The 13,888-nt window shown below is 45.4% G+C and overlaps 1 protein-coding gene across 1 annotated transcript in view; it reads left to right on the forward strand.

Moving 5' to 3' along the window:
* The window catches only part of otogl (otogelin-like), a 74,505-nt gene that overhangs the window by 44,556 nt on the left and 16,061 nt on the right, over nt 1-13,888 (forward strand). The window contains 7 exon segments of the mRNA XM_070439795.1: nt 2,456-2,587; nt 5,818-5,855; nt 5,992-6,074; nt 6,162-6,204; nt 6,534-6,588; nt 8,652-8,837; nt 9,425-9,541. Coding sequence (XP_070295896.1) covers nt 2,456-2,587; nt 5,818-5,855; nt 5,992-6,074; nt 6,162-6,204; nt 6,534-6,588; nt 8,652-8,837; nt 9,425-9,541 — 654 coding nt within the window.

Genomic DNA, 13,888 nt, shown 5'->3' on the forward strand with positions numbered 1-13,888 from the left:
ACATTCAAACAAGTGGGCTCTGAAATCAGTTGGACTAAGTTCGGATCAGTACATGCTGATTTAAGACAATCAGACGAGGGAGTAAGCTAATCGAGACCCCCGATATCACTATTTCAGCGGCTATTAATGGAGCTAGTTGCTCCCGCTGTGGCGTAGGGAGGTCGATAGATCCCAGCAACATAGAAATTAACATTCTGAGAAATAACATTTATAACTAGTAGCTTAACTAGTAGGTCACCTTAAAGTTGTTTTTCACATAAATTGCTACACCGCCACCCTTATTTGTCCTATCACATCTGTAAACTTTTGAATCATGAAGTGCAATGGAATTATCATCAACAGAGCTTTTAAACCATGTTTCAGAGCACACTAAAATGTTGGGATTTGTATCCTGGACCCAAATGTCCAACATGTCCATCTTGGAGATAATACTTTGTACATTCATTTGCATTAGCTAAAGCCCGAGCCTTGTTTTAAAGTCTGCTGGAGAGTGTACAGTTGGAGACTAGCGGAGCAAACAGTACTAATGGGGGGAAATAGCTCAACAGGATTACTGATTTTAGCAGCCCTAGAACTGAGAGAATTTCTAACAGACCGTACACGGGACTGAGTAGTAATAACGTGAATTATCTAGGGGCTTGGGCTGTCAGAGAGTCACTGGGTTAGCGACTGTGCTATGTTTGAAGAGAGCCGCTGTGCTCCTCGGCCGTTTGTGTGTGTGTGCGTGCGTGCGTGTGTGTGTAGGCAGATTGGGATCAGGGAAAGGGGATCCAAGGAGTTTCTTTCATCTGGGAACGATTTTTAATTAGAGCGACTGAGGTAAGCAAAGCTGTAGCAACACACACACACACACACACCTGAGTAACACAAAGAGAGGCCTGTTCGCGGCAGACTCCCAGGGATATAAAATTAGAATGAGCAGGACGTTGGGACATTCCAGTTCTAATCAAGGTTCTGTGGTGGCTGGACTGGCAGCCATATTAGGTGTTCCATCTAATGCTGATCACATCACATTTCCCTGTTCTGTTGTCTATTCTTTTACCCAGGGCTATGAGCTGGGGTAACCATTAAGTCATCCGATCCTTCCGGAAACAGATATGCCTTTTAACTGACAGGTACACTAAGATACACTACATGACCAAAAGCTTGTCGAACATCTCATTCCAAAATCATGGGCATTAATATGGAGTTGGTCCCCCCTTTTCTGCTAACAACAGCCTCCACTCTTCTGGGAAGGCTTTCCACTAGATGTTGGAAACATTGCTGCGGCGACTTGCTTCCATTCAGCACAAGAGCATCAGTGAGGTTGGGCACTGATGTTGGGCGATTTGGCCTGGCTCGCAGTCGGCGTTCCAATTCATCCCAAAGGTGTTCGATGGGGTTGAAGTACTTCCACACCGATCTCGACAAAACATTTCTGTATGGACCTCGCTTTGTGCACGGGGGCATTATCATGCTGAAACAGGAAAGGGCCTTTGCCACAAAGATGGAAGCACAGAATTGTCTAGAATGTCATTGTATGCTGTAGCATTAAGATTTCCCTTCACTAGAGTTAAGGGGCCTATCCATGAACCCCCCCACAGGCCATTATTCCTCCTTCACCAAACTTTTCAGTTGGTACTATGCATTCGGGCAGGTAGCGTTCTCCTGGCATCTGCCAAACCCAGATTSTTCTGTCGGACTACCAGATGGTGAAGAGTGATTCAGAGAACTTGTTTCAACTGCTCCAGAGTCCAATGACGGCGAGCTTTACACCACTCCAGTCGATGCTTGGCATTGCACATGGTGATCTTAGGTTTGTGTGCTGACGTTGCTTCCAGAGGCAGTTTGGAACTCAGTAGTCAGTGTTGCAACTGAGGACAGACGATTTTTACGAGCTACGCACTTCAGCACTCGGTGGTCCCGTTCTGTGAGCTTGTGTGGCTTACCACTTCGCGGCTGAGTCGTTCTTGTTCCTAGACATTTCCACTTCACAATAACAGCACTTGACTAGGGCAGCTCTATGATGGTGCCATGTTGAAAGTCACTGAGCTCTTCAGTACGTGCCATTCTACTGCCAATGTTTGTCTATGGTGATTGCATGGCTGTGTGTTCGATTTTATACACCTGTCAGCAATGGGTATGGCTTAAATAGCTGAATCCACTAATTTGAAGGGGTGTCCACATACTTTTGTAATTATATAATGTATGTCAGCTCTTTTCATGACTTTGCTATCTGCATCGTTCAGTACGTTCCCTACCCTGAATGTGATGTTGCTACTGTAAATGTCAGAGTCCCCCAGAGGAGGAACAGTGAGCGCCAGGAATGCACTTTATCAGCCCTGGGGACAGACCTGCACACCACACACAGTACTCTTTCCCCAGAGTTTAGATGAAGTGCAGTCCATAGTAGCCCAGGATAAGGACTGCTCTCTCTCTTGCTCGCTCTCTCTCTCCTATCTGTCTCTCTCTCCAGAGTATAGATGGTGAGGTGTCCATCGTGGCCCAGAATAAGGATTGTTATCAGAGTGGGATCGTCTGTATGAAGATGCTGGTCATCCATGTTGGATTCACCAAGATTTACTTCAACGACAACTCAGGCCAGCCTGTGCGCATCACACACACACGCACACCAACCTTTCCCTTCTCACTCTAAAACCTGAAAGTCCATGAGCGCTCCCTGGTGTGCAGTACCAACCCTCATTTAGGGCTAGCTAGAAACTCTTACTGATCTGATAGCCGCTCTAAAAAACTAATTATTTGAGTTTATGTGTTTGGTACGTGTGACACTCCTGATGTGTTCTAACCAAGGTCTGGTCCGGTGTGGTTGTGTGTGTGTGTGTGTGTGTGTGTGTGTGTGTGTGTGTGTGTGTGTTCCCGTACTGTGTACTCCCTGTCAAACCATGATGCATCTCAACCTACGACTTCCAAAACCATCAAAAGTGTTGCTGATTGACACGATGATGTAGGGCCTGAGCACCAACGACAATGAGACAGGGAGGGTCAGTGACAACCTCAACAAGGACAAAGAAGCTGATCGTGGACTAACAGAAAACGGAGGGCCGAAGCACGCCCCCCTATTCAACGGGTCGCAGGGCTTTCAAGCTCTTCACTGTTTCACGTCACTAAAGAATTAATATGGTCCACCACACACCAACACAGTTCATGAAGAAAAGCACAAAACATGGCCTTTGCCCCTCAGAGGCTGAAAGATTTTGGCATGGGACCTCAGATCCTTTCAAAAAGTTCTACAAGCTAGACCATCGAATAGCATCTTGGACTGGCTGCTTCACCGCTTCATATGGCAACTGCTGGCATCCAACCACAAGGTGCTTTACAGAGGGCAGTTGCATTGCCTAGTACATTACTGGGGTCGAGCACCCCTGCCATCCTGTACCTCTATACCAGTGGTGTCAGAGGAAGGCCTAAAACTGTCAATGACTCCAAGCCCACCCAAGTCATTAGACTGTTCTTCTCTGCTTACCGCACGGCAAGTGACCGATGCACCAAGTCTGGAAACCAAACAGGACCCTGAAACAGTTCTTACCCCAAGGCCATAAGTATGGCTAAATAGTTTAACAAAATAGCTACCCAAGACAATCTCCATTGACCCTTTATGAACTAACTCTATTGACTCATCACATATGCTGCTGTGGCTACTGTTTACTATCTTATGCTGTTTGCCTAGTCACTTACGGCTAAAACCTATGTTGTTACATATCTACCTCATTACCTTTGTTCCCCTGCACATCAACTTCTAGTACTGCCGTACCCCGTGTATATAACGTTCCTTCATTGTTTATTTCTTCCTTGTGTTATTCTTTTTCTATTTTGTCTCTCTGCATAGTTGGGGAAGAGCCCATAAGTAAGCATTTTCACTGTTAGTCTACACCTCGTTTACGAAGCATGTTGGGAAATAAAAATGTGATTTGATCCCTGTTGTTTTTCCAGAGTTTAACCCACGTCTCATTGTTCTGATGTCCCATCATCCTATCACTCCCCTTTCAAACACACACAAACATGTCACTCATTCCTACCTACATTATTCACACACACTCCTAACCCACATCTAACCCCAATGACCTGGCCTCCCACTCTAAACCCTCACTTCACCCCCAGTTAGATATGACCTGGTTTTTAAAAAATGTAACATCTGACAACCTGTGTGTGTGTGTGTTTTTCATGTGTGTGTGTGTTTTTGGTGACAATGTGTGAGGTGATGTATCATGGTTCTATAGGAACTGCTTTGACTACCACGTTGTAACTGTAACCGAGGCGGAGACTGTGAGTGTCTTGTACGTCCAATTGCTTGCCTATGCCACACACCTGCTGTCAACACGGTGTCACTTGTGGTCTGGAAGAAAACCCCTCTGTTCGCCGTGAGTACAGGACACACATTTACACCACACAATGTGTGTCTGTTCCTCCGACAATTTCTCTCTGTCTGTCAGGCATAGTGTGCTGGGTCAGTTCAATTGCTCCTTACACGCCCCATGCACAACACAACATGCCAGTACCACAGGAAACTATAGAGTCCCCCCTCTGACCCTAAAATATTTATATCTGTCATCAAATGACCACAGATACATGTGACACACACACACACACATACACTCTTACACAATACCATGGTCTCTCTATGCCCTGCTTGATCTACACAGTATGTCTTGCTATGAAAGGCTACAGTACTATTCACATACTGTACATATGTGATGTTTGTATTTTTCTAAATGTTTTGTTTTTTTTTATACCTTGTTTTTTCTTTTCAAGCCTATGATTGTGAATACTACAACAAGGTCGTTTTGAACGCTAACCAAAATGACTCACAAAGGAACACCATTTTCAAAATCACACAAAAATACAAATACACACTATACAAACTGAGTACATAATATATTCACTCAACATTGAGAATATCCTCCACCTCTCTCTTCTCTCTCCCTCTCTTCCTCTGTAGAGTTAGGTAAGGACCGTTTTCGGTGGTCAGTTGCTGTATATAACGCTACAGTCTTCGGTGTAAAACAGAACCAGTGGGTCAGTGTTTCCCTAGTTAGGAGTTCGCAGGCGGGGCTGCCTCCCCCTGGGCTACTCTTCAAACTTCATGATTTCACAGCAGGACTACAGAAGGACCGCACATCACGTGGAGTCTCACAACCACCACACTCACACACACACACACACACACACACACACACACAACACACACCACACACACACACACCACACACACACACACACACACACACACCACCACACACCACAAACACACACAACTCAACTGCACATTTCAGCTTCACCATATGTTAAAACTCTGTATTACAGGTCTCCCGGTTGTGCCTCTCTGGATTTCAGCGAAGCGTCCTAACTACTTCCTCGTTGGTCTGAGCGTACTGGGCTGCGGTTTGGGCAGTGGACCAAGCAGGGGAGGGGTTTGGCCCACAGGGCTTTCCTTTCCTGACAGCACCAGGGGTTTCCTGCCTGGCCCACACCTCTTTCGAGCTGATTGGCCAGCCAGGAGTGTCTGACTCTTGACACCGCACGTCTGCACGAGGCTCAGAAATATGACAACTTTACAACTTCAAAGACCAGGCAGCTCCTTTACTCTGGAGGGTTAGATAGAAATACAAATTTCATATTACGACAGCACACACACAGTTTCTGTTTACTGTAGTTCTTATGTGTATGTTCACAGATATGTTTTGTGTTACAGGGAGAGCAGTACAATATGTTTGTGTATGTTTGTAATTACAGAGAGCAGTTTTTGTGATCCGTACCGGTTAGATGTTGTGCATGGCTGCTTTACCATGCATGGTGCCAGTCCGTGTGTCCGTAATGCAGCGACCCCCACTGCCCACACGCTGCCACTTCCTGCCCCCGTAAGAACACGCCTTAACATAGAAATGCACGCTTACAAACACCACAACTTACAAACATGGTTATTTACACTGTAAGGGCATGATTAATACCTCGCTTTTGAACGTTTGTCCTTTGTCTATATGTGTGTTCTGGCAGTGTGGAGGGCTGTTTCCCTCCCGCCCCAAAACCATGTTCTTTTGATGAGGTCCACCAGGAGATGTGTCTACACAGGGAGGACTGTGAGTAGAGTGTGCAATTCACACCAGGATCTTGTAAAAGTTTACATCGTTTTTAGAGTAAATGTATGTCTGTGTGTCTTTCCTCAGGTGTGTCCCTACCTCCCAACTCCTACACCCTTTACGCCTTTCGGTAAACGAACGACCACCACCCCAAACTACTACTGCTGGTAGGCCTACTCAGTTACTACTACTACATCATAGGACCACTACTAGTAAGTACCAGAACTACAACCAGTGCTGCCTCTACAACTGTTACTGGCACCCAGAGCCCCCACTACCACCCAGTACAGCCCACCTGAGGAGAGTTTCACTCCCACCCTACCCTCTCTCAGCTTTTCCCCTCTCCCCTTCCCCCCTTCTCTGCCCGCACCCTCCACCCCCACTGTGACTGAGGACACCCCTTTACTGCATAAGTTCTCTCCCTCCATCTTCCCCCTCTCCCTCCGCCACCATTACTAGGCAGCACCATGCGGGTCACGACCCCGACCTTGGACCCCTGCAGTGGTCACTAAGAGTAACTAGGGACGCCATCCCCTGACTTCCCCCAGCCTTCGGTAGTGACGAATCTACCACTCTCCTCTTTCTCTCTCCTGCTTCCTCCCTCTCGCTCCTCCCCCTCCTCCCCCTCCTACTACCCTCCAGCCCTGTCCAGCTCCCCCTCAGCTCCCCCTATCTCCTCCCCCAACTTTCCTTTTCCCTTTCCTCCCCCCTCTCTCCTCCACCCCCACTTCTGACCACCACAGAAACACCACCGTCCTGTTGCTACGCCCAACGGAGACTACTTCTTGTATTCCCAGTTCATTTATGGACACCTCCGTTACCATGTCCGACATTTCACCACCGAGACGACGGAGTCCATAACAACGGAAACAGCCACTAGCCAGACTCCTCTCATACACCGAGGCGTCAGGCAGCCGAGAAAAAGTGCTGGTCCCCCCTTCCTTCCTGCCCACCCACCCCCTGCACAGTAAAGAGCCCAATCAGTGAGAGACCCCAGTGTGTATGACATGATAAGAGGGCCGAGCATGCAGCCCTGGAGAACTCCCTTTGCCAGTAGCTTTGATCTCTCTGATCTCCCTCTCTTCTCGTCTCTCTTCTGTTCTCTCCAGCCCCCGGTATTTCCTACCGTGTTGATGAGTGCTGCAGAAACTGATCTGTTTTAACGGGAGCTGCTCCTCCATAACTCTTTCCTCCACTGTCGGTACAACACCTACTCCTCCTCGGCTGCTCTCTGCTGGCATGGGCGTCCTCCACCAAACACCGACCCCTGCTGCCCTCTCGCGCCCTGTAAGAACACACACTACTGTACATACACAAACCACACTACATACATACCAACACACACACATTTTACAGACATAACTGTGCCTTGTTGTGTGTTTTGCCTATCCGTGCATTGTGTGTGTTATAGTGTTTAGGTCGCTTTGCGTCTGTGATTGTTCAGACCGTGCGTGTTGATACGTTTGAGGTTAACAAATCGTGGCGCTGTATGATACGGCTCCTAACATCCTGGTCTACCTGCCCACAGAGAACATCAGAGAACAGTGAATAAATGCGGGCCTTACCAGCCAGGTACACACACACACACACAAGGCTAAAACACACACACAAACTCTCTCTGTTTTTAAAATACACTCGCTATTATTAAACTGTTCATAGGATGCCAGAAAGCCACCTGATTCTGATTGGTTTACCTTCTTGTTTCGAATATTTAGAGCGTCAACTCCATCAGACACCTGGAGTTTCCTTTTAATATCTAATCGTGATCATTACGATAATATATGGTTCATTATTACACTGTTTTACTTTGGGGACATCTTTCTCTCAGAGCCCTATTGGATGGAACGTCAAGGTCTGTGTTTCAAAGAAACTGAACATCACCACTCCCTCCTTACAGATCTCATCAACCGTCTTTGACGCCAAGGTGACTACACGACCCAAATCCTGACTGGACCACTGAACCATACTGATCGCATAACACTGTAGAACACAGCTCATGCTATATCTGTGTGTGTGTGGGGTATAACAAGGTGTCAAGTGAACCACATCAAGCGCGGGCTGCCTTTCTTCCCGCCAGGCTCTGTCAGTAGGAGGACACAGGCAGTATTGTACCTGATCACCACTCTGGAGAGTCAACATACAATTGGGTACCACAGCAACTGGCGATCATAGGGTGCTGCAATTACACCGCTCCCTCCAATACATTCTGCTCCTACTTGAGGCCTCTGTGGTAAAGGGAGACTCCATGGAGCTAGATTTGGCATTTACTCTAACGCTTCCATCCTTCATTGTCAGATTCAGGGATATGCGGTTTTGTTTTGAAGACTCACTAGAACATTGATTTAATGAACCTGGGAGAAGAGAGAACGTTTCGTCTCAGGACCCTGCCCTATTCCTGGCCTATTTCTCAGGTGTGTGCGGCATGTGGGCGTGGCACTTTGTTCATCCGTGCATGTTAGAACAAAGGTCGTAACAGTATATAAATAAAGTATCAAGTTTTTTAAATTGTGATCGAGAGTTGCGCCTCGTTCCTTCTCAATTGCTCATGCTATTATTTGGGTTGCACCTTGTTTCCAGGTGCGTCTTGAGCACCTTTTCTCCCTGCTGGGCCCAGGGGTGACTGGGTCGAACCCAGCTGATGACCTGCAAGCGCCTAACGGTGACGGGGAGGGAGGTGGCGGACCTGGGTCTGTTCCTGCAGGCCTGGAGGGGTTTCCACACCTCAGAGGACACGGATACATCAACGACGCCGGGGGACAATCTGTACCACTGGAGATGCTCCACCTGTCTCTCCATGCTTAGCAGAGACCTTTCACTTCCCTCCACAGGCAAGGTTCTCCAGAGCAGTTTCTGTTGATGTGATGTGGGGCAGGTGGGACCTCCACTATAAGCGCCCAACCAGTGTGACTTCCTGCAGCCTACGTAGCTTGGTCTGCTACACTTACCATAGTCTGCATTTATCAACTGGAACGGGACACCAATTCTGCCGTAAGGACCTCGTACACACACACACCAATACACACTACTACACACCACACATCAGGCACAGCTGGGTGATGTCACAACGGTATGTTTCTTCGGACTTTCTCATTGTGTCTGTGTGCGTGTGTGTGTGTGTCTGTCTGTCTGTCTTGTCTGTCTGTCTGTCGCTGGTCTGTCTGTCTGTCTGTTCTGTCTGTCTGTCTGGCTGTCTGTCTGTCTGTCTGTCTGTGCGCGTCTGTCTGTCTGCTGTGTGTGTGGTTGTGGTGTGTGTGTGTGGGTGTGGTGTGTGTTTGCGTGTCTGTACATGCTTGTGTGTATGTGGTGGGCGGGGAGTGTTGTGTGTTCTTTACGCGAACTCCGTGTGTCAGTGTGAGAGTGACTATGTGGTGAAGAGAGCGTGTGAAGGAGACCTGGGTAGACAGCCGTACGCCAAGAGAGAGTGTGCACTACTCTACAGTGACATCTTTATCCCCTGTCACAACGTGGTGAGTACACACACATACACCCACACACACACCCACACTGGGGAGTGGGTTATGGGAACGATTCTTATCTGCTCTCAGTAAACATGCTCTACTCTCAGGAGATATACACTAATGGACACACACGTACAGGGTTCAGGTTAAATGTGGGCGGCAGGTAGCCTACAGTCTTAGAAAAAAGGGTTCCAAAAGCGTTCTTTGGCTGTCCACATAGGATAACTCTTTTTGGTTTTAGGGGTTCTACCTGGAACCAAATAGGTTCTACCTGCAACCAAAAAAGGTTCTTCAAAGGGTTTTCCTATGGGGACAGCCAAAGAACCCTTTAAGGTTCTAGATAGCACCTTTTTTTCTAAGTGTAGCCGTTAGAGCATTAGGCCAGTAACCAAAAGGTAGCTGGTTGGAATCTCTAAGCCGACAAGGTGAAAAATCTGTTGATGTGCTCTTGAGCAAGGCACTTAACTCTAATTGCTCCAGTGTCACCAAGATAATGGCAGACCCTGGCCATGGTCCCACTCTCCAAGGGTGTCTCAGGGGGAGTTGGGATATGCAAAAAACAATTTCCAATTCAGATATTAATACACACTAGTATATGTGAAAAAGGACAAATATAAGCACCCACCAAATTATTATTAAATGTGTGCAGCCCTGGAAGGTGGGTTGTTGGAGGTTGTGTGCTCTTATTCCCTGAGCAGCCAACAGATGGTGCTGAATGACACCATCTGCTTACAAATTGAATAATAAAACAATAACAAGAGTGACCCTTATTAAGCTGACAGTTTTAGTAAGATAATGTATGTGAAGGTTTATTTTTGAAAATATTATTGTTTATTAGGTGTAGTTTGTTGTCATGACAAAGACTGCACACATGCACATGCATACCATGCATCTCTAATGTCTAATCTGAATAGGGCCATAAGCAAACAAGAAAATGCACATCCAGAGTGACGCTACTCATTGCCAGTGATTTTAATGCAGGGAACCTGAAATCTGTTTTACCAGCATGTCACCTGTGCAACTAGAGGAGACAAAACTCTAGAACACCTTCACTCCCCACATACAGGTGTGCCAAGCATGTAGCATCATACCCAAGAAGACTCGAGGCTGTAATCACTGCCAAAGGTGCTTCAACACAGTACTGAGTAAAGTGTCTGAATACTTATGTACCTTTTTTTGTTTTGTCATTATGGGGTATTGTGTGTAGATTGATGAGGGGGAAAAACGCATTTAATCAATTTTAGAACAAGGCTTTAATGTTACAAAATGTGGAAAAAGTCAAGAGGTCTGAATAATGTAGGCTAATGTTAACTAGCTGGCCTGGCGCATCGTTGCCCGTGAAAGGAAGTTAGGGTAGCGAGCAAGCATTTTAGCCAGTTAGCCAAGGACCAGAAAAACTAAAAGCGTGTATGACAGAGTCATACACCGTTTAGGCAACATGAAAGAGGAGAATGGCATTGGCGTTTCTCTATACAAAAGCGTGAAAGCCGTACAAACATGTTTTCTCACACTACACACACACACACACCACACACACACACACATCACCACACACACACACACACACACCACACACACACACACACACACACACACACACACACACACACTACACACACCAACACAGACGACACCACACACAACACACACACAACATAACCCAGGGTACGATGACGACAGACCACACCATATATAGCTTTACGAATGCTGGACTAAAACGTTTTGGGATAATATGTAGTTGTCAATGTATTAAATGTCTTCAAAATTCAAAAAGGCAACCTTCGCACATCTGATCAATCGAATTTGCAGTTGCGATAGGGGCAACAATTGAACCAAGCGCAAGTAGGAAAAAAAGTATTTAGATGCTTGCAAAATGCGGCTGGAATAGTGGAAGGCAACGCCTGTATTTCTTTGCCGGACTTGCAGAAAGGACGATAGCAGAGAGAAAAAACAAAAAAAAAAAAGAAGAATTGGAAGGAAGAAAAAGTAAAAAAGAGGCAAAAAAAAATAAGAATAAGATGTATGTCACCCACCTAAACCACAGTTGAAAAACTTTTTTACCCTAATGGCATTTTCCTCCTCACCTTTGGAGACCACCCATCTTCACCGCTCTATTTTTAAAATCTCACAGGCAGTTCAATTCAGTTCTTCCCCGTTTCGCTCACAACACTTACACAGCCCATCTCTGTCTGTGTCAAACTCGACAACAACTTCTCCCTGAATCTCCTTCAAAGAAGACCAGCGAGAGGAACACCGAAGGAAACCATCTTCTCTCCTCTGTTTATATTGCAGAACCACATTCCTGTTAAAGATTAAAGAGATCTCGTTGTTAAATACAGTTGAGGTGGTAATATGGCTTACAGGTTCATCTGCCTCACCTGAAAGCCCATTCTGGTGTGAAGCTGCTATAGACCACCAAGTGCTAAACTGTCAGTGTCTGGCGATAACATGGTTGAAATGCTTGAGTAACGTATGTGATATCAACAGAGAAGTATATATTTCTGGGTGATTTAAATATTAAACTGGCTTTCATCAAGCTGCCCACTCAGAGAAAAAACTTCAAACTTTGTAACCACGTGCCTGCAAACCAACCATACCTCTATGGTAGTTCAAGCATGCACAGGAATGAAAGGCAATCAATCTACCTTTAATATAATTGCAACACATCTGATTACATAATGGCTGCATTGCAGTATTGCTTGAAAGCAGTAGATAATCCAAGATCCACAATTAGTGATCGCGTAATAATCTATCAAGATATAGTAGGCACAATCTATAGGAAAACTCAGTATAGAGTTCCCAGAAAGCTGGGCCTAAATATAGTGGATCAAGGTCAATACACCAATATCGTTTCATATGTGATTTTGCCCCTTATGTTATTGATGTAAAGAATATATGTTTTGTCCCAGTCCGTGTGTAATGAGGACGACATATCAGACACTGCGCACCTTTGAGAGCAGTTTTATGAAATAATTGCTTATTTCAGTTGCGAATAAGCACGGTCAGCTGGGAAGCCGCGTTTCCCATTAAGAAAATGACTGTAAAAAACTTAAATCCCCTTGGGATTGAGGAGAATGAATAAGCGAATGTAATCGGATTTGGCGAGGCCATGTGACCGCAACGAGACAACAAGGATAATGAGCAAATAAGTTGCTGGCTGCCACTAAACGATTGGCATTTGAACTTACTGCCATAATTAAGAGATCATCGTGACATAAAAAGAAGACAGAAATCTAACTACCTATGAAGACAAGAACGATAACATTAAATAAAGAATGATCTAAGGTGGTAAATATGCGTATATGATGCACCTTAAATGAACCTCATGAGGAAAAAAGAAGACAAAGCTCACTCCATCATTATTTGAATCAGACAGTGCGGCGTCATTCATCACACAAAACCATCTGTTGAGTAATTGCCAACTACTTAAATAATTTTTTTCATTATGGCAAGATTAGCTAACTTAGCATGAAATGGGCAAGCAACGAAATCTGACCATACCACATCCAAGTGATATCTGACCAAAATGTATGAGTAAGATCTATAGGCGTGTGTAAATTTTGATAATGTAATAAAGTGCCGATGAAGAAGACAATGAAAAAACAAAAAATGTACTGCTCACAACCAGATAAACCACCGCCGTCTGACAACATTGGAGGAAATTAATTAGAGTATATAGCAGTCCTATTGCACATTATTCATATTTAGATCCACAGAATGATGTGTGCCCAGGCTGGACAGGAGCAAAAGTCATTCCGCTTCCTTAAGGAGTGATAATAGCCTCCCTTTGCTGGCACTTCTCAAATATCCAACCATTGCAGCCTGTTACCAAACCCTTAGTAAAACTTAGGGAAAATGTGTTTGACCACTATATATGTCAATCGTCCAGTACTTTTTCAAACTAGGTAAAACACAACACTTGAGTCATTCACGAACCGAGGATGTCAAGCATTTCATTCACAACTTATTGAAGACGAAGTGAACAAATCAACGAAGCACGTACCACTACAATACTGATATTGGCTGAGGAGAAAACATGATGACAAAAAGATTGAGGCTGCTTTGAGCTATCAGACGTTCCAGATGCGTCTTATTCTATCAATTTATCCGAATCACTAGTTCTAGTTGGCAAAAAACTTGTGTCTAAGGCCTATTAATCTAACCCCTGCCTATATTGTGCGCATTAAAGTAGTTTAAAAGTTTACCTTTATGCGTGAACAGAACACAAAGGGTGTTTCTTTTAATGGAGTCTATTGCTTCCCAACATCTCACCCCATGGTAAAAGTCAAGTGATACTTCCCACGGCAGCTGTCTAGTGCCCACTATCCTTCCCTTTTATTCTATGAGATTGCCAAA

The sequence above is a fragment of the Salvelinus sp. IW2-2015 genome, linkage group LG4q.1:29, assembly GCF_002910315.2.
Source record: "Salvelinus sp. IW2-2015 linkage group LG4q.1:29, ASM291031v2, whole genome shotgun sequence".
Lineage (NCBI taxonomy): Eukaryota > Metazoa > Chordata > Actinopteri > Salmoniformes > Salmonidae > Salvelinus > Salvelinus sp. IW2-2015.